The following is a 22483-nucleotide window of genomic DNA, read 5'->3' on the forward strand; positions in this document are numbered from 1 at the left end:
TAAAGCATTTTTTTTATTATATTACTAAAGAGTTTTTTTAAACCATCTTTAAAACCCAAAACCCGTTTTTAATAAGAAAGTCCAAACGCACACAGTTTAGACGAACATATTATTGTTATTTATTTATTAGACAGCTATATATTGATATATTTCTTCGACAGGTGTAGGCCTTTTTACGTTTACTTTTACCCTTTACTATTAACTTCGATAGATTTTCTGTGAAAGATAGATGTATGTCTGTTTTTAGGGAACGACTGCGCATGCCAAACGACTGGTAAAAGATAAAAATATAGAAAACGGACAGAACTTACGTTTAACTTTAAGAAATGTTACTTTTCTCTTAATTTATCATAAAAACTCATCTCTTTTTTGCAGAAAACCAACATATTCGCAAGACACATACAAATATCAAATCCCCAACATCCGGCGAAAAAAATATCACTAATAACAGTAGGTCAAGTCAAGAAAACAAACATCTGCGAGAAGCCATTTGCCTCACGGATGTGTTACCGGTGTTTTACTTTAAACGTTCTCGTTTATAAATTCGTAACAAAATGTAGGAAAAATGCGAGCGGCGATTGGGAACTCTATAAGCTACGTTCACAGATTTTCAATATTCACTGAAAACGAAGAAAACTGGTTTGACATAGTATTGAATGGACATGTCAAGTTATTGAATGAGAAATACAGGCAATACCATTTTAAAACAAATATTTGACACAACCGTTTTGTACGCTATCGATTTATTTGTCATAATAGATCTACTGATTGGAAACGCCTGTACAAAACACTAGGTGAAAGTACTCGAATCATATAAAACGCGGCCTTGTATATCGAAAACATTTGTTGTGGTTAATGCAAACATGTCAAGGGCATCAGGGAATAACGAATGCAGTCCCGTTTCAAAGTCACTATAATTAAAAAAGCGAAAATTGGAAATGCTATTATAACACTCGAGGGTCGGTTGATACATTTTGGCACTCGGCCAAGTGATGCCATCTGGAGGCATGATAGCACATATTTTTAAATATAGAATCATTTATAAGGCTTATTGTTTCGTTCCCGTTACATTCGAAACATTTTTCATTGTGATTATTCATCGCGATTTAAATTTTTGGTTTGGACATTATTGAAATACGAATTTACGTAGGTGTTATCGAATTGAAAGTTTTTATCAATAAAAAAGTTTATTTACTGGTCTTGTCATATTTGCAGCTTTTATTATAATCATTGGTATATTGAAAATGTTAATAGCAATGCTATGAAGACATAACATGAGATGGAACTGGCAACACAAGTTGGTATTGATTTATTAACATTTGGCAAATATCCAGTCAGCCTTATATGGTATCTTATCACTATGAAACTTCTAGACCATTCACCAAGTCATAAAAAGTACTAACGGAAGAGATACGAAATTACTTTCGAACATAAATAACAGATACGTGCATAACCTGTTAAATAAATATAATTGAGTCAAATGAAATATGAAAATCCTTTGCAAATTCATTTAAGCAGAATAGTCAATATCGTCTGACAGTAAGCGATACTTAAGCTATATTTTAAACTTAAAACGTATTTATTTCTTATCGCAATATACAACAAACTAATAATTTTATACGTATGTTAATAAAATGAATAAACCGCAGGGGGACTTGAAAGTGCGTTGCCGACCTTTAAGGAAGTGATACATGCCCTATGTATTTATTATTATATTTATGTAACCCCTGATACATATACCTCCTTAAAAATCTAAAAGCGTTTTTTACATTCTTTACTGGGCGCAAACACCTCTTGACTGAATAACATTTATTACACTTAATTAAGCGTAATACGTAGTCGTTTAATTTAACGATTACGCCTTATGAAAATTTCGATTCAAAATAAAATACTACAGCGCCACATACCTACTTCTCTTGGCCGGTAAGAAAGTCGCTATCATGGTTGCCAGTAAATAAAAATTAACCATTACAAGGGAAATAATTTGAAATTATGCAGGCTAATTTAATAATTTATTGAAACCTACGCTTAAAAGAGATATATATTTTTAAATATAGAATCTCCATACATTTAATTTCGCTGCGTATTGTAATAATTTGTATAATCTTTGGTTTTATTCTATATATTTATTACTATGAACGCCTGTTCGCTTTCTGTCTGACGCAAGCCAAATACAGCTTTCGACCAAGCTATAAATATTTAGGTATACTCCACAACTGAACTCTTTCAAACGATGAAAAATAAACTCCGTGCTTATTGTATTGTTATGAATAATACTTCATAAATCCAATCGATCAGAATATTTTATTTGAACAAAAACGGGATTTTGGTTTGATTTATGTTTCGTTGATTTAAATTGTGGTCTGTCGAAATATTTTAACTCGCAAATTTTTGCGTGATTCGTTAAATTGTGATTTCATAAAATTACTGAATGCATTTGTAAATAATATTAATTAGGGTTTATAATAAATACTAATAACGAATCGTAGATTATTTTCAGAAAAGTACTTATATTTTACAAACATACAAAACAGGCACAGAAGTATGGTCATAAAAAAAGTATATACACTAGAGTTTAGCTGTCCCTTGGAGATCTACAGCCCGTAGTTTTTAAAATGTTAGTTAGTGGTCTTATGACCTCAGAACCAGGATAAGGATAATACTCTTAGGATAAGATTCAAAGTAAAGAATTAGCGCGAACTATGACTCATGTATATTAAAATTCAATATGTTTTCGACATATGAGAGTATTTTTACAGTATAGTAATATTCCTTTTATACAATCCAGGAAGCATGACAATTTAAATTTTTGTCTCTGAAAATATAAAACATCGTCGGGTTTGTTTGACCATTATAACTCGAGAACGGCTGGGCCAATTTAATGGTTTTTTATTTGTTGTGATTGTCTCCAACAGAATGTCTATTGGATTTTAAAAACACTTGGAATACAACGAAACAACTAAATAAAATAAAAAATCTAATACAAAATGTTCATGGGTTTCGTAACTATGAATTCCATCTATTTATTGTTCATCGCGTCGATTCGGTTAACTCTCTTCTTCTTTCTCTTTCTACTCTTTCCTTATTTGAGAAGAGAGTTTACCGTTTACTAAGAACGTTTAGTTTCAAATCGACTATATTCGGATATTTCGATTTCAAAAAATTTAATAATGTCATATTAGTTGTCAAATATTTACGCTTGCGTTCACAAATTTCTTTTGTGTAAAGTAAATATGCAATAAATAAGGCACAGTGTAATGTTATATTGCAATGTATTACATTCATAAAGTCATACATTAACGCGACATTCATGGACTGTTCTGTTAGTATATATTTAACTAAATGTATCCTATTTAATATATTCTGATATTCAGTTTGAGTTTTTAATCAACATACAACTAAAATTGTAGCAATACTGGTATGTCTATAAACACTATATGTGTTCTGATACTTAAATACGAGTAACAAAATTTACAAACAATTCAACAACTCTTAGCTTAAAGTCTATATGTCATGAAAACAAAATGGTGTTTTATGGCCAATGTATTGTATCACACTTGGAAGAGAGCTACGACACGAGGAAGCGAGAATTTGACAATAATAATACAAATCTCATTACGATAAAGTATGATTTAATTAATTCATTAACCTACTTAGCTGCAACGTGAAAAGTCACGCGCCTCAACCTTTGTTCCACTTAATAAATTTCTTTTCAATTTGGTTTCAATTATTCTTTAAAGGCTGACCCAGTTACCTGGGAATTTGCATCCTTGTCACCAAACAATACCTTCCGGCAATTCTGTGTACAGGCGTAATTTCCTTTTTTATAGACAAGCGAGACTAGAGATGCGAGTTTTTAAATAAGTTCTGAATATATTGTTTTGATATAGATAGCATCGTTCATCGTTGCATCTAATGACATTTTAACATTCACATCATCAACATTAATATATATATTTCTAATATAAATATGACATATATTTAAGACACAGCTCTTTAGTATCGACTCGCATTTATCAAGTTACTTGTCATATCTTGGAGTGTAATAAATAAATCCTAAAGTTAATCGAAATGATATATTTTTATACACAAGTAACGAAATTGACATACCACATATTCTTATTATATTATATGTTATATATATCATGATAATTTTGCACCAGCCTTTGCACCTACCACATGCCTTGGGTCACTCACACGTCATCATCGTCACTTATCTGGTGACGTCATCACGACTTATTAGTGAGTGCCATAAGAGCCTATGTACATAAAAGGCAGCTTATGTACAGAGTAGTAAGTTGGTCCTAAAACGTATACTATATTTACTACGAATATTGCAAACCGTAAGACCCTTGCTTATTTCGGGAGGGTTATGTGGGACTACTGTGCATACTCACTAAAACCCCAAATCAACAATCGCCCTAGATTACGATAACGTATACGCTCACGCCACGGCATTTTCCCTTGCCGTGTAACTTAGACTACAAATCCATTCCTCAATACAACAATATAATATTTAATATAAGCGATTTTAAAACAAATGCTAACTTTTACCAGTATAATACTCGAAAGAGAACTAATTTAAGCGTTCGACCAACCAGGCTCCAGAAGACAAACCACTCCTTATATCGAAATTGTATTCGTTTTTACAACAAACTCCCCAATGAAAATAGAGAATTATCACATAATAAATTCAAAGCACTCGTTAAACGTTAAATAATCAATAAAGCTTTGTATAAATTTGGCGATTATTAAAATGATCTTAATCCTTGGTTGAATAATTGATTTGCTCCAATTCAAACAATTTATGTCTCAAAACTTGGCGATTAAAAAGAGTGGCGGAGAGTTTCTTGCCAGTTCTTCTTGCCTATTCTACGTCCTTGACTTGCGACCTGTTAGTAAATGTAATATAGAATCAATTTAACATCTTGTCTGTTGACGTTCAAAAGTGTACTTGGTTACTTATCTGAATAGTTAATAAAAAACTAGATTATATAACAGCATAAATAAATCTACACTTTATATAACCTAATAAATTATTAATTCTGGGAACAAAGAATAGAATTAATTACAACCTTCGGCTATTGTTAAGATGTACCTGAGTTCCAGACAGGGTTTGGTAAAGATAGACTTTGACCTTATTACTAAACGTGTAATAGTTATGTACTTTCATACGCTAATGCCTAATATATGTGATATAATTATTAATGGATTATACATTAATTATATTTCTCACTTAATCCCGGTCTCGCAAGGCTGGTCATTTTTATTGTGTGGTATGAGAATATTTGAGAAGAGGTGTGTCATATAAACGTAAAAGGCTGGTGTGTGGGCCTGGGTGTCCGGAAGCTATATTCAGGATGCTCCCTTTCCTCGGTAAAACACTATGCGCTGGTTCGACTGTCGCATGTCAGTCAATAGTACGCACCCGACAGCGAATAATTATCTAACTCATCCTTACGCCATTACGCCGGAACACCACCTGCCACTTCCGGTTCGTGTGTCAAAGTCAAAATGGACATATTATTTTGTAATTTTTCTTTAACTCACACCGATTTAGCGCGAACAGCTGACAACGTACTACTTTTCTGAAAGTACATTGCAGTGATATTTACTATCTGGTGAGCCTCCTGCCCATTTAAAAATAGTTTTGCAATTCTGCTTGTTATATAAATAAATCATTAAAATACTCGTACGGTGAAGGAAAATTACGAGAAAATCTGAGTCACTCGGCTACTTTACTATAAACAATAAAATGAAACAGATACAACATGTACATGCCGTGGAGCTTATACATAAATACAGGATTCCGTTACTAAAAACTTTATCCAGGAATGTCCATTGTATCGCTTGTAACCGGAAATACATTCTATGTGGTTTGAAATCCACTTTGCGGTGTGACCCCTGCAGCCTGTAGCTAATAAGCATATGCGAAATGTAACCTTATCCCTATGGTTTAAAATTACATTATTACCTGAATGCAAGTTCCTAGAAGCGATGCCACAAAACTGCAACTTCTGCCGTACTCCGAGTTTGGTTTTTGTACCGTTGTACAACGTAAGTGTATAAAAAATTTCTTGCCAACGCAACTTTTACTGCAGTTTATTTAATTTTAGTTATAGTTGCATGGCAAGAACTGTTGTTCAAGATAACTTATTTCTTTTGTTCATCTTATTGTACATTTGTGACTCTTAACTAATTTCAATCAGTTTCTTAACACGTTATAATAATTGAAAGCAAAATTGTAATACGATGAATCGAGTAACAAACAAAAAAATGGCGGCATAAATCATTTTACGTTCCGTACTCAATATTTTAACATATTCGTTATGGAGAGCAGTAAAATATCGAATATCTTTCTGCATTTCGCATTTATTAAAACATCGCATTATCAGCGTTTCCATTCGGAAAAACATTTTCGTAAATTTTACAAGGGCACTAGTTTTCCACCGCAATCAATTTAATCAGTATATAGATTTCTATTTTATCTTGGCAGGATTCCAAATTATTTTAACTTTTACTCTGAGTACTGACAATAAAGCTTGATTCCATGAAACCATTTGTTAAATGTGTCAGTTGACAGTAATAGATACCAGCAAATATCTTGAGCATAAAATAAGGGAGTGGGGGAAAGTTTGCGCATCGTACACAGCGCGGGACACAAATGTCAACTGATTTACCAATCACGCGATCGACACGTAGCTATCCCGCGATGGCGGTGGAGCGCGGCGGGGCGGCAGAAGCGCAGGCAAGGACATTTGTTCAAGATGTTTGCCGGTATCTATATGACAATTTACAAAATATCGGCGTAATGAAAAGCAGGTAGTCCTAAATGAATAAATGTTCACCAGAGACTATAAAATGTTCAAATCAAAACATAATAACTAATCATACTGGCGCCATGATTTTAAAAATGTAACTCTTATTTTCTGTTCTTGTATATATAGGGTTCAAAAATGTCGTTTTAAGTTAATTCACACTTACAGATAACGATTTTTTTATTTAATGAATAAGAATGCTCTTGAAAATATTTTTAAAGCGTGCTATTTAATTATATATAAATTTGGCTTTCGGCAACTAAATCACCTAAACTAATTTCGAAGCATTCAGCGTCGCTGCCATAGAACTCATAAAAACTGTTGAAAATCGAAAAATCTTATCCTGCCTTGCTTAAACCTCTGTTTTTTCTAAATTTTTTCTGATTGCAATAACGTATCAATTAATTAAAATTACGTATTATTGTTAGGCTTAAAGAAAAAAAATGTTTTATTAAAACAGTAATTATTTTCGTCATATATATAGGATTTAAAATAACCGACGCAGTATTTTTTTAAATTAATTTACGTAAAGGACGTATTTTCGATATTGTAGGGCTACCAAATACATTTTCTTACGAATAATAACGAATACAGATAAACCAATAAAAAAATCCGAGTGCATCAAGTAACGTTTCATATTTGCTTTGTGCCACGCTTGTTCATTATGAATCATTTTACATTTATTTAAACGTACTTATATTCCCTGTCAAATATTTACGCATTGGTAATTAAGACACGCTTGATAAAGTAGTATATATTGACGCTATACTATAAGATATTCTTCTAAATGTATTACGATAAGAAAACACCTTATCCAAGGCATAATAAAAAAATATTTGAGGCCTCGCAATGGTTACATTATTTATATAGAACTAATAGATTAACCGTAAACCATATTCTCTTTATTTTCTATAATATAAAAAATGAATAATTATCTAGGAACATACATTAATGTTTATTTTATAACGTTATGTAATAAAAAATACAAATTCAATTCTAATGAGATATTCTTTTCATGTTACTATGTCTACTCTGTACAATGCAAGTTGCAAAGTTGATATGGTCTGTGATACGGCGTCTGACCTATACAAGAAATAGGTTAAAGTCTAAATTAGTGATTTGCATATGAAACACATTCGTACACGTGACATGACAATGAGGAATTGCAACATACTATTATGAAGCGGCTTGAGCGGAAATTGCCTATTAAATTGTATTCAAGTATATGTATTGTCAAGTCTCGCAAGTGTAATGTTTACGAAGTTAATGAACATTACACTTGCGAGATAATGTCGCTATTCTTAGTGTCCATCCTTCAGTTATCTATTTAGTAAAGATTTAATCACTGTTAAATCTGTTAAGTGATGAAACGGTAATTTTCATAGTTAAATTGAAAGTAATAAAAAATGTGTGTAATAAGCACTGTGTTTTAGATAATTAGTAGATTAGGATAGAGGCGATTCCAGGCGAAGCATTTGTATATTATAGAAAAGTGTTTTTGAAACATACATACCTACATATGTACTTATGTATGTACCATCGATTACCATCTAAAATTCGCAATATTAGCGCATTTAACAAATCCAAAAGGGCATTAAAGATACATTTGACATGTAGTAGTAGTGAATCTAGACTAGACTAAAATTGCGACGTATATCTCACTCGTATATATACAATTTTAAGTTTCTCATGTAAATAAAATACAATTTTGTAATGAGACTATAAAGTTCTTTAAACATTATGTATTTACGTCTTAAGACTCCCAAGTCCCCAAAAATTCACGTTATTTTATTAGTTTTTGTGGATGAAGGCGTACAACGCTGAAATTAGTAATATTAAATAGAACTGATCCTTCAGAGGAATTCAAACAATAATAAGTTAACGTGCCGATACTTCAAAGCAGTCCGCAAAGCTGTGAATCAAATCATGAAGAAGGCTGTATCATTGCGTGACGGCACACCATTGAAATGAAGTTTCAATATCAACAATCAAAGCTGACCTTGTCTGGTGTTCCATCAATCATTACTACCATCTAGACGTGTTATTAACTTAACATGTATTCGCAGTTGTGAATTCAATTTAATATATAACAGACAATTTAATATATAAGAAAGTATAATTTTCGAAAATCAGATGGGGTTATCGTTAGCGCTATATATATGCACCTTATAACTAAGGTAATATAGATTAGGAAAACATAATCCTTCTTTATATATATACAATAAAGCTGTAATCAATAAGGCATATGAAATTCTTTTTATTTCAAAATTTCTTTAGGAAAATGTGTCCGAAAATCAACCCAACATTCTATACGAACACGTCAAATAATTGAATGATCTGAGGTCTCCTGTGAGGTCACTATCACTTCGATACACGCAAATTACTAACTATAAAGTGTTGATAATTGGAACGGAAATGGAACAAACACTGTCCATAATCATTGTGGATTCATAAGCCTGTTATGTAGATTATGCGATTTCAGAAATAGACCGGAATAAAGCTATTTGTAGATTTAAAGCTTACAGATTAGACTGAATACAAAACTCCGATAGTGAACGTTGTTTACGATCCTATTAGCTTTTCGGACCCTTAGGTAAGCAATCGTGTATATTAAATTTATCTTAAAGTTAGTAAATTACAAACAAACTACAACAGTTTTTTAATACTACCATCAAATAATATTTATTACGTATTTAAATAAATATAAAGAAATGTTATTATTACAGACTAATAACAAGAGTCGCTTAGGAATAATTTTTTTAACTAAATATGATGATTTCGATAAATTTTGACTTAGAGTAAAATACCAATAATCCAAAGGCCCCAATTGAAGATAGTTCTCGTTGATGTGATTCCAGCAACTGTTAATCGCTTTATCATGAAGACGGTGATTAATAGTATATATGCAAGTATTTGCACAGCACACTCTCAATAAACTTTGTAAAGCAGGGGCTTATAGTTCCACATCTACGAAGGAATTAAGCAAATAACAAGTCCGAAATAAGACGCGGACGTATTAAAGTACGATACATTATCCTTATTCCTAATCTACTGAACTTTTCCGTAAGTCGTCGAACTTCTAAGAAGACTTACGAGTTTTAACGCAAAAGGTTCAATTGAATTCAGGTCAATCTTATCTTTGAGTCATCTCATTGATATCGCATTTGCTATGTAACCGATAATAAAATTGGTGGTCTTTCAGAGGGGAGCTGTGGCCCCGCGTTTAATTCATTTATTCATATAGGTAACACAATGTACACTTATGAACGTCAAAAACAGAAATGTATATGAAATGCTTCTAATTTTACATTTACTTCCAGTTATCAAATCAAGGGCGTAGAACGGAAAACGGAAGAACTGCCAATTCCAAAAAACACTCCGCCACACCTTTTAATCACCAAGTTTTTGTTCTACACAACATTTGTTACTATTTACACGTGACATCTTAAGTAATATATAAAAAAATAAAACATAGATTTGTCCTCTATCAGCAGGAGGCATGGTGTAATAGGAGTACGCACTTACATTCTCGTGGGAACAACACGCAAATAACGTAGTCGAAATAACTAGCATCACCGCATACACGAATTCAAGTACGACCAGTCACCACAAGTAGCACCCGTTCACAAGTATGACGCATGGCCAGCCATCGGCCCCCTCGCCATATTTTAGGGAGAGAGACTAACCAACGCATGAACTATGTTGAGTATTTGATTCAATAGAATAGCTAAAAAAAGGTCAGCGGTGCTAAAACCATATTAGGTCTTGGCCATTGCTGTATTTGTTTCGTGATCATTTCTAATAGATTTTAACACGTATATACAAAATTAGTGTGAATTATAAAGATACTTTCAAATGAAAACCAAAAAAATACATGTCGAATAGTATTTAGATTTTTGAAGCCGATTAAAAAGGTTGTGTGTTGTTTTTCTTAAGGTTACTAATCCAGCTAAATTACACCGTTGAATGGTTATAAATAATTTTAAAAGTACCATTTCAAATAATTAGCGTGTGCGTCGTTAGTGTTTAAATAAAAAAAATATGCCTTGGATAATAAACTAATCAATATTTATTAAATTTCTTTAATCTCTTAAACTCTTTTAAATTATTTAAATGTGTAACAAGTACTTAACAACAAACTTGGACACAAGTCTTACGGTTATGGTTTGAAATGTTGATGTTGTGTTAACGCTTTTTGTTCGGATTATTACCTGCAGTTAAGTTTCATTCACGTCAAGGTATAATATAAAATTCCACCAGTGTCACCTCAACGTACGTCGTCCCGCAACTGAATATTATTGAAGGATCTTTCAGTTTTTGCCACGCAGCATGTAGAACCAGCTGCCCACTGAAGTATTACCAATTCGACTCAGGGTCCTTCAAGAAATGAGCGTAGCAATTCTTAGGCCGGCAACGCACTTCTGACAAAGTGAGTGATCTTGAAAGGCGATATCACTTAAGATCAGGTTGGCCTCCTGCCCGTTTTCAATTCCCTTGTTATATATTTACAAAAAGGCCCAAGGCTGGCGAGTGTCAATTTGTAACTTTTTTCTTGAAGGACCCTAAGCCGAAATGGTAAGTATTATGTAATAGGTATCTCTAAACTGTAACTGTATATATATAAACAACTATAGAGGTAACTCTTCGATAGCCGATAGAAATCGGAACCAGGGACGGTCTATAACAAAGCATGCTAGAGTCACCTCTGGAAGCGGTAAAATTAATTGGAGGTAGCTTATACGGAAGGGCAAATGCAAATACCGACCTATATTTAATTCATTCTAAAGAACAGCATATATAATGTAAATATGAACTTTGTATATAAAAAGTTCTTACATCAATTCATCAATCAATCACAGTATCAATTTCATCTCAAAATCTAGGTCTAGTGTTATGGTACTTCTTTTCTTATCTTCTAAAAGTTTCAAACTCCAAACTGGCCTTGAAATTCAAATTAAAGGAAACGTTTAGTGTAGCTTATAATATACAAAGCAATGAATATCTAATACACATTGATTTTTGTATATTCGTGGATGCCTGGCCCCGTGCGACTTCTTCTATACAAAAAGTCCCCCTGGGATTTGTGTGTCGCGGTCGAGCTGCTTCTCGGTTGCGAGAAAGTTGCATGCATCTGGTTAGTAAGTTCACATTTTCATTTCAAATTTTATAAGTGTGTGATGGCTCTTTTTATAAGATGTATTGAGAACATAAATAAAATAAAATGAAAAATTATTTCAACCACATTTACGTATAATTCAAGTAGGTATTATTTTATATTATATTTATATAAATTACTGTAGTTCTTTTCCACTGGGAAGTCACAGGTTCCTGAAATACGGTTCTCACTACAACAGGAGCCTGGGATACGTGATATCTAACCTGTTTTTTGGAAATAATTAAAATTATTATGATAATTATCTCATTATTATTATATCGCTCTTGTATCGTTAAATGCCTCGGTTTCAGTTTTTAATCTGTTTAAGCCAATTGAATATTCACATCTCAACGGATCGTCCGTTTGATCACTTGTAGATTGAGACTCATCCTATATCGGTGAGGGTGCATTTATATTGGAACATCAAATTGATCGGGACCCACTTCCGAGGAAACGATCGGGGTTATGCCTATATTATTCACGCATTTTCCATTGAATATAAGTGCTTCACACCAAGCGTAGTTTGGTAAATAGATACAATTTAAAAGAAAACTCTGTTTCTTATTCTGTTACTGTCATTAAAAAAATCACAGTTTTTTTCCAAAAGCTTGCCAACGCTCGGCTTCCCTTCGTACATAAAGAAAAACAAAATATAAAATTAAATGTGGCAAACAAACAAGAAGAAAAAAATAGCATTTACAAATAATTAAAAACTTAACGAAAATTGATTTCAAAATGAGGAACGAGACAGTTTAGTGCTTAAAATTATTAAGCACTAAACTGTCTCGTTTCCTCTCAGCGTAAACACAATTTGCCAGAGAGACCATAAAGAACTTAATATAAAAGTGGAATTTGACGGATTCATATCATTTATATCACTTGAAACATCACCGAGTTATTGGAGTACAGTTAATACCAATTAAGGTAGGTAGGTAAGCCTTGTTGTTTGTTGCTGGACCAAATCCAGGAGGTAAAGGTAAAGAAGAGAGGCTTTATGAATGTCCTGAAAGAGGCTTAGAGAGATATCACAGAAGCGTAGCAAGCGGCGATAAGTCCTCTGAGATAAAATATATATAATTAATTTCAACACCATTAGGTTCTGATAAATATTAGTAAAATGGCTAGTATAATCTGTACTTAATAATTTCGAGTGACCACACCAATCCTGAAACTGAAGTAAAAATCTGAAAGTAGTAACTAATTACTCACGTGTTATTGGCGGAGGACAACCTCCGATGCAGGCTGCGCAGCGACATGGCGTACCCCTAGCAGGGCGGACTTCCGCTGCCTTTGCCTCGCGGCCGGCGTAGCGCGCGGGCGCCGAAAAAAGCGCCCTCCTCGTTACAGGATTGCGACCGCTGCGTGGGCAACATGCCCGCTCGGCCCCCGCCCAGCGGACGCACGCGCGCTCGCCTGCCCCAACCGCACCCGACCACCTCAATCTTGACGATCACTTCACTACCACTACACTAAGGCTCGTTTGTGCTTCTGCTTATTACTATTTAATTAGAAGGCGCTTTGTGAATAAACGGTTCTGAAACAAAGAAATATATGGAGGTATAAATACTATTCTATGCAATTCGCTTATACGTATTAGTGGCGAGCTTTCAGCAAAAGTTTGAATATTTGGTTTGTTTAAATGTTTTGCCTGTCAGCGTCAATCTTATTCGAGAAATTATTTGATTCGAAAAGACATTCGAGAATTCCAACACGTACTTTATGTTTAGCTACATCGACCTATAGTAATTTAATAAATAAGTAGTTGTGATAATTTGTAAATTGTATTTAGCAATATTTAATGTAAAATAATCTAACACAGACGAGTAAGTTTAAGACTTGGTTAGTACTAGACTTAATTGTTTCAACAACCACCTAAAGACGGATTTATTTAGTCTTATCTTTATTGTTACAATCTAAATACGATTAATTGATACTAAATGAACTAACCACATTATATATACAAACACACATATAGTAAGTTTTTTATTCATAGCCATCGGATTATTTTTAATATTAAAATCGGAATAACTCAAAACAATTTCTACGTTAAGTAAAAGTTTCGTGACTTTCGTAGACAACTATAATTAAGGAATGTTATTTTGTATATCTATCTTTTCACATATACAGTCCGTATTTGAATAATAAAAATAATGTAGTCATCTAGAAATTAAATAAAACGCGGTATAAATATCAAGCCTAAACACAATTTTTAAATTTCGGTAGTCGGTTAGTCGCGTGGAAGCCCCATATTCCCACAGCTCTATCCAAAGACTAACGATCAATACTCATTGCCTAACGTACTACAGACTATCGCTTCTTAGAACTTTTAAACATGATTGATCTATATCTGTAACACGTCGATATATAGTCATTAATATTCAGAAGAAACTCTTAATTATCTCAAAACATATTTTAGCATGTATTTGCAAAATTAAAGTTTCATAGAGGTCTTTTTCTTGATACCGTCATCAAATGAGCTTTTAAGAGATCGAATTTTGTGATTATATTATGATAAAAGCGCTGAGCAGTGTTGGCCTAGTGGCTTCAGCGTACGAGGCCCCGAGGCCGTGCACCAATGGAATTTCTTTCTATTACATAAGTGAACCGAAAAATCGTGAGGAAACCGGCCTGCCTTAAACCCAAAAATTCGACGGAGGGTGTCAGGCACAGAAGGCTGATCACCTACTTGCCTATTAGATTGACAAATGATCATGAGCCAGATACAGAAATCCGAGTTCTAGACCTAAAAAAGTTCTAGCGCCACTGGTTAATTTTATTTTATTAATAATAAAAGCACTTTCATCCCAGTGGTTAGGGACGAATTTCAACCTTCAGATCGTCGATACGTTTTTTCTTTGTACGCGAAATTAACCGAAATTCGATGTGTTTCAAATATGCTGAACAGTAATCTATGGTCAAGGCCATTAAGGCCACTTAATGTAAATACGTATTAATCTGACTAATTGTATCCTAAAATGTCTTAACAAAAAGCATAATGTAGGCATATAGGCTTCCGTGGCTTGTTGGTTAACACATAACACCATACATAGCATATCCCTGATTTCAATTCCTATTGGATTTTCGGATTGAAAGCCATATGCAGATAACCTTAACAAAAGTCTAAGTCAAGCAAATGCTCTACCGAAATCAAAAAAGCAATGGAATGTATTGAAACTTAGTACGTACTACGTAATAAAATGCTGAATGAAAATTACGCCAAATTATACTTGAAACTGATTCCAAAATGAGCATATTAAAGCTTTATTAATCCTAATTAAACATTAATTACTAATTCAGAACGTATAAGCTTATATCACTAACCACAAAGATAATATTTGAAATTTTAAGTTTTCATTTCGTTCATTTATTCGTTCAAGAATTGCAATGGATTTTAGAAAGATATATTGATGGTATTAGTGGTACTCACCGCCGCGGTTTATGAACATTAACATATTTTATTATACTTATTATTTTATGTACGTTTGTAAATAAATAAAATGAAAGAAAGGTTTTCAGACTCACTCAATAATACTTAGATAGACAATTAGTTATAGACAAATTTACGTATGGAATCTAATTCCCTAATTTTGACGGTTTCCCTTATAGAGTAATATTCTCGAGTTATATTTAAATGATTCGATATTTTATAGGCTGAAAAATTGATGAATTAACCATCTTGCAGAGGCTAGTTGCAGCATAATAACAAGAGTGTTCTGTGTTAATTTGACCTCACTCAGTAAAGACTTGACTTGACTTATGGAGTCCCTGTGACCAAAACCCTAATTTTCCAAACCCAAAACTACACTAACATGTATGTGAAATAATTGGAAGACAAACTCATATATACATCCTTTCATATCGAGAATGTGATATTAATATTCCGAGGTAAAATGGCCCACAACGTTAAATCGAATTAAAAATTCAAACCAAGTTTTATTAAAAGTATAAAAATTGCCAGCACTTGAAGGAGTTAGTTCCGCAAAGTGCTTAGTACAATGCGGTATGTAAAATGAATCGCAAACTTTGTACGTATTCATAACTAAAGTTTTTCAGTTGAGCATTTTATTTGTAATCTACGATATCTTTAATCATTTATTAGATTTTGGTAGTATTCATTTTTATTTAGTTAGCGTTTAGAAATGGTTGGTTTAGGGCTTGATATTCAAAAACTTTTCGTAATATTATAGTAACAACGTGTGTAATAGTACACAATTAATTATATATTTTGCATTACTGTAATGAATAAATCACAAGTCTTGTTGTTTTTAGTAAACTAAGAACCGTAAATAGTTTTCAATTAATGAATAATACCATGTAAAAATTGGAGTTTATAGATTTAAATTAAGAATTCCAATTGATAGATTTTTCATTTAATATCATTAATTTACACAGAACTATTCGTTATATACTACATATACAATGTATGCACATGTAGGTACAATAAAGATAATACTAACTGTAGAAAATATAACTTTAAGTTTCACAATACATTATACAGGGCCCACTTAAATATAAGTGAAATTAATTGACATATCTAAGTAGTTTTTATCTAACATCAAAATGTTCACAGAGGAATAGACGCCCATCTTATCACGTATCGACTACCCTACGCATGTACAATCAGCAAATTAATCATTTGCGTAATTTATCCATAATTAAAACATTATTTGAATGTTTTAATTACGTTATCGTTGAAAGACCATAAAATTTTAAGAAAATTCAATAAAGTAACGACGAGGTTGTAGGTAATTTTAGTAAATTTAGTTTTACCATAGTATTGTAAAACTTGGGATGCCTGGAAGATATCGCTTATTAATAAGCCTTCCTAATTGTTTAAGTTTGCACTTGTTGGACACAGAAATAGTGGTAATGATACCATACAGAGTATATCCGACTCAGACGTGACATTCGTCTCTTTCAACTTCTAAACTCAATTATTGTCAATACCAAAACTCCCTCATATTTTAAAAAGGAGTTCAAATTATCAGGTCCTTATAAGTTTATTTTACGCTCCTCTAACAGATGCTTTTTGTAAATTTCTTCTCACAGCTCATCCTTATGCACTTCTTTAGCCATTATTTTTAAGTATTTTCCTTTCTAGGGTTGTCTGGAATAGATCGCGTTAGCGTCTAAGGCCGTCCATTGCATCCCTTATAAAATTATGTATTATGTTATTTGATTTACTTTAAATGTAATGAAGCATAAATAAATAAAATAAACTTAATTAAAAACAACCAATAGATAGTCATGTAGTAAACTTGTAATTATCATTAATTTGTATTTTGCTGACACTACATATAATCAAGAAACTGATAGACGAGAAACGGAAATTATCTACGGGGCGGTGTTCCGATACTTATAAGCCGGTTAATCAATTGTAATGGCTTCCACTCCCTACTAAGCGATGTCTCTGGAAGTGATCTCTCCAATATGTCTATGTAAAAACCATTGAAATAAAGAATTGCCACGCAAGCACGAGTACGTAAAAGTCCTACAGCTCATATTTGTCAAACCTCGTGTTCGTTTCCATGAAAACTATTCTTAAGCAAGTCAGCCCTGTGTACCTCACAAACGTCTTCGATTTTAGGATCTAAGATATGCTGAAGTATCCTTCACCATTATAGGGAGTCCATCTATAAGTTTACAGATCGATACCCTATCTGCACCCTAATACTTAGGGTATAGCACTTTAAATGGTACATATAAAGCTTATTTTAGTTATTTCTATTATCACACCTTCTTCCCAAAGGGGTAGGCAGAGACTACAGATCACTACTTGCAACGATCCTTACTCTCTGTGTCCCCTCGCTCATGCACTTTGAGGACATTCACCATGTATGCTCGTCGGATGTGGGTGTTTTTAACTTGTCTAGTACCTTCTGAATTTGGTCCAGGTATGTTCGACAAGGTACCCACGGTTGCCTTGTATATACTTTTTAACCGTTAAATAATGAATGAATAAATATAAGCTTAGAATACACCTAAAAACCAATATATTACAGTGGATAATATATATTTAGTTTATTAAAACGTAAACATAACAATCAAATATACAGTATTTACAATTTTCTTAAAATACATAGCAATAATTAATAAAAAGAACATTAAAAGTTTGGTCACTGTGACAGTGTGCCTTTAACGCTGGCAACATTTCCTCGCGGTATTACGATACTTATTCGATGAGCGAGGAAACAGCTGTTCCGGGGTCACTGGTACTATCTACCAGGTGCCAACTTAAATCTTTAATTAGCGCCTGTGCACTTGAGTGCCTCAGAGTCTCTATACCAAAGGGAACAAAATCGATGTTTAAGATTTTTCTAGTGGATATAGATACACTGTTGAAAATCATAGTACTCATGTATTTGTTGTACAAAGGGGAGACAACGTCGTATTATTTGCACTGTTCAAAGTTCAATGGTCGCCAACAAAGCTTGCGGGATTGTTCCCAACCTAGTAAGCATCTATCTCTTGTTCCACGAACAATTATTTACCCTACGCTTAAAGCTACTTCAAACAAACGGTAAGGTTTTTCTTCGCTAAATATAATATTGAAACCTTACCCTAATGTTCTGTTAGCAGAACTAAAATAAAGAGTTCACAAATTTTACACGTTAGAAGTAAACTGACTGAGGATAGGAATTTCCTGGACATAAGACATGTCTATGGATGAAGAAGAAGAAGAAAAACTTTACAATATACAAGATATTTAGATAAAGAAAAGTGCACTGGCCAACACCAGGATTCCCTGTGTTGTGGGTAGCCAGTCTCTTCTTTTTAACATGTAAACTGTATTTTTCCTTATGATATCTACATAACACAAAATTTATATTTTTTTTACTATTTTTGGGCAATAAGAATATTTTCTGTATCAGCATAGGACAGTTAGACAAGATATTCTTTGCCATTTTTAAAAGTGTATGTAATGAGAGGAGTTGAAACCACTAGGTTTTATAAATTTATAAGATTTAAATTTTACTACCATTTATATGGTCGTTTTAGCTTAAAGCTATAAATCTAGCTAGCGGGCTGAAATAAGGACTCATATATATATGTATGTGTGAGTAAAACTGTGATCATTAGCAAAATGCATAAAAACATAATACATGTATAGATCCATCAATCATTTCAGATTTGGACCTCACTCAAACATGTTGACGACCATTTAATGGTTAGGCCTGGACTCGAACGATCACTAATGGTCTTTATAAGTTCGCAAAAGTTATAAGGTTTTATCATAAGTCCGAGTTTATTGTGCTCCACTATGTACTTTCTTAATTTTCAAACAAAACATTTAAGAGTTATTGAATAGTACAGCGTATATTAAATTTGCTCTTCATTACGAACTACGAATGAATAATATGATTTTGGTAGGTGCAGAACATTCATAACTTAGCAATCCACTCAGTAGAAATACTTTTTAATCTGGCCTTTAATCAAACTTTTTAATTTTATAAATTTCTTTTTAAGACCGACAACGCATTCCCTAAATGGCTATCCGTGCGATGACTGCCGCTTTTCGGCGTCCCGAAAGTTCGTTTTCCCTATAAAAAGAAGTCCGTTTTACTATTTGACCGTCCCGTAGGCACAAACAGGGGTTCAATATCAAGAATCTGATCTAAGGTAGTCTAAAACGAAACCTTTTGCTGTTACAACCTTTTAGGTCTGGGTCTCAAATTTTATATTTCGTAATCCTTTCTTTTTTTAAAGGCAATCGTCAGCCTTTTGAGCCTGACACACGCCTTTGACTATTTAGGTCTAAAGAATGCTCCGGTTTCCTTATGATGTTTTCCTTTTCGAGAAAGTAAATGCGCTCATAGAACGTTCATTGGTGCACAGCCGGGCTCGACCTCTGGGTGGCACGCTGAAGCCACTAGACCAACACTGCTGAATATATCATTTTTATTTATATGTATATTCAAATTGATATATTGTCATTTGTACAGAAACAACAACATCTTTGTTTAACAAAACAAGTAATAACCTATTTCCTAGAGACAGCTTTTATTTGAAATGTAAGAGAATAATTTCTGCATTTTATTAGTCTCGTCTGTGATTTGTCATAAAGAAAAAATCATATGAGAAAAGTTCTTTAATAATCCGCCCTGGCTGTGTACAGTAATTACACAAGTCTAGAACCCTACAGTACAACGATGCTTCGTTCTTCACTCATTTTGCCGTGCGATTCTTTGTTGAGTGCCACAAATCATAATACTTTACTGCAGAAAGATTTCAATTTTTTTTCGTATTTTATCTGTTGTGCTACGTGCCATAAAACATAGGCTTTGTTTTTGTAAAATTGACTTTCATGTTTATAACGTGGATATTATGATTTATTATAATGAATAAATTTAGTTTTCCTATCATATTTAATATTGTAATAGTCACAAAATAGTTTGTTAGTTAGTATAACAAAACAAAACATCAAATTGTATGCAACATTTTCGCCAACGGTTACATAGGTTAATAATGGTGAAGATTTTATGTTAGGTATTTCCGTTAGGTTTGAGATAAATGTATTGATAATGTACGTTGCATTAAAAAAATAGAATTATTTTATCAATATGTCGACCGATATATTAGCTTTTAAAAACGATTTGCCGAGTTTCTCGTATATATATATATGTGTGTGTGTGTGTATGTATTTCTGACTTAGAAAAATGTATCGTTATTTATTTGTGTTAATTATTTAATTTTTACGTACAGTCTGATGGAAGAACCGAGAGTTAGCGCTAAGCAAGACGTCCGTATGTTTAGGATGACATGATAGACATATATTGCATATGGGCAATGCCGGATTTAGACGTCTATAGGCCTGGAGGCAACAAGGAGTAGACGACCGCTGGCCTTCAATTTTTTTCCTAATAAAATGGACTTGTTCTTTTCAGTCACGTTCACTGTAAATATTGTATAAGCAATATCTTTTTATCTATATTTTTACTTAAATCTGTATTGTGGGGGGTTCTCTTTTGTGAAGAGGGTGTAACCCAGGGGCTGTAGCCCCGGTTATATGAGTAAAGTTTAGGTTCACGAATAATTCTTTAGAATCAATTACAATGTGAAGTTTAAAAAAGAAATATCTATGTTAACAATGTTACGTAAAAATAACATTAAATATATCAAGTGACGGCGACATTTCAATATAATAAATTATTTATTTATGATATTCTAGTCGTTGAAACGAGTGTTATTCGATAGTTATATTCAGATGAAACCACTTCATTAATATCACTGTGTGGAGTCTCTAAATGGGGCATGGGGACAATCTGCATCTGTATTATAATATTTTTTTAAAGTAGCTTCGTTTCGATGGCGAAACGTCGCGCATCAAATCTGCCCCTTCTAATATTACTACTACATATAGATCAGTAAGCTTTCTTTATGTGGCAATTTGAAACAGTGCTTCGTCAAACTCAGAACGGTTGAGTCATTATACTCTTGCATACGTAAGGTGCCTAGGAACACTGGCAGTGCTTATAATAGATATTTGAGAGAAAAACGGATTTTTAGTATAGATTTGGATAGATAAACAAAAATCTGTCGTGTCCAACGAAGATCTCGACCCATATCTTAAGTTAAAGAATTAATAAATAATCATTTAATACTACTACTCATAATAATAATATACTTTCAAATAGATATATTAATTTTTCACATACCACTTACAAGCATACTTGTAAAGGATAAAAATTATGATATATATAAATGTGGCTCTCAACAAACCAATATCGTGATATGGAGAGATAAAATGCAACGCACGTACGCTTCACCGTTATGAAATCGTTAACTTATACTCGTGAACATTACTTTTTCAACACTATATAAGGCCACCGATGTTTATTTCGTAAAATACGAATCAAAATTAAGGTGTGACCAACTGTATTAATTTTTTATTTTCCCGTGTTTCAGTTTCCCTTGTCTGTGTGTCTAATGTATGTATTTTTATAAACTAGTGTAATTTGTGTCTAAACGAGTGTAGAGCAATACTTTACAAAACTTCTTTTTTAAAGTATGGAGCAACATACTTGTTTAAAAATATTTCGATAATTAACCCCAAAAGTTAAAAATAGAAAATGTTCAATCCGAAAATACTACAATTTCTATGTTTTATATATATATAGTGTATGTATTAGCAAGCTGCACTAGATAACTAGATATAGGGTGTGACCTAAGAACCTAATAAAACTAAATTTAAATTTAGAACAGCTACGTGAGCCGTGTCAGTAATTGATCAACCTTCAAAAGAAATCAAAACCTTCTTGATTTACATAATTATTCAATGCTTCTAAAGGTTTGCATTTTTAATTTTCAAAGAGTCTCTATCATGAAAATTATATTTATTCTATATTAGTCGTTTTTACTGCAATTTCTTTATCGCAGTTCACTTTACATAATATAAGAGATATTTTCCTGTAATAAATCATTTTCAATCTCAACGTGTCATTTTTGACGGCTACAACACACCCATTTGGACACAAAAGGACCCCAAAATAGGCATGTTATAACACCTATT

At 32.8% G+C, this 22483-nt stretch overlaps 1 protein-coding gene across 5 annotated transcripts in view; it reads right to left on the bottom strand.

The window, feature by feature from the left end:
- LOC123713401 (potassium/sodium hyperpolarization-activated cyclic nucleotide-gated channel 2) overlaps nucleotides 1-22483 on the bottom strand; it is a 168929-nt gene that overhangs the window by 140762 nt on the left and 5684 nt on the right. For all 5 annotated transcript variants that reach the window (XM_045667032.1, XM_045667033.1, XM_045667031.1 and 2 more), the window contains exon 2: nucleotides 13183-13507. In XM_045667032.1, coding sequence (XP_045522988.1) covers nucleotides 13183-13229 — 47 coding nt within the window. In that variant the 5' untranslated portion in view covers nucleotides 13230-13507. The remainder of the gene's footprint in view (nucleotides 1-13182; nucleotides 13508-22483) is intronic.

This window comes from Pieris brassicae, chromosome 8 (genome assembly GCF_905147105.1).
Source record: "Pieris brassicae chromosome 8, ilPieBrab1.1, whole genome shotgun sequence".
NCBI classification, from domain to species: domain Eukaryota; kingdom Metazoa; phylum Arthropoda; class Insecta; order Lepidoptera; family Pieridae; genus Pieris; species Pieris brassicae.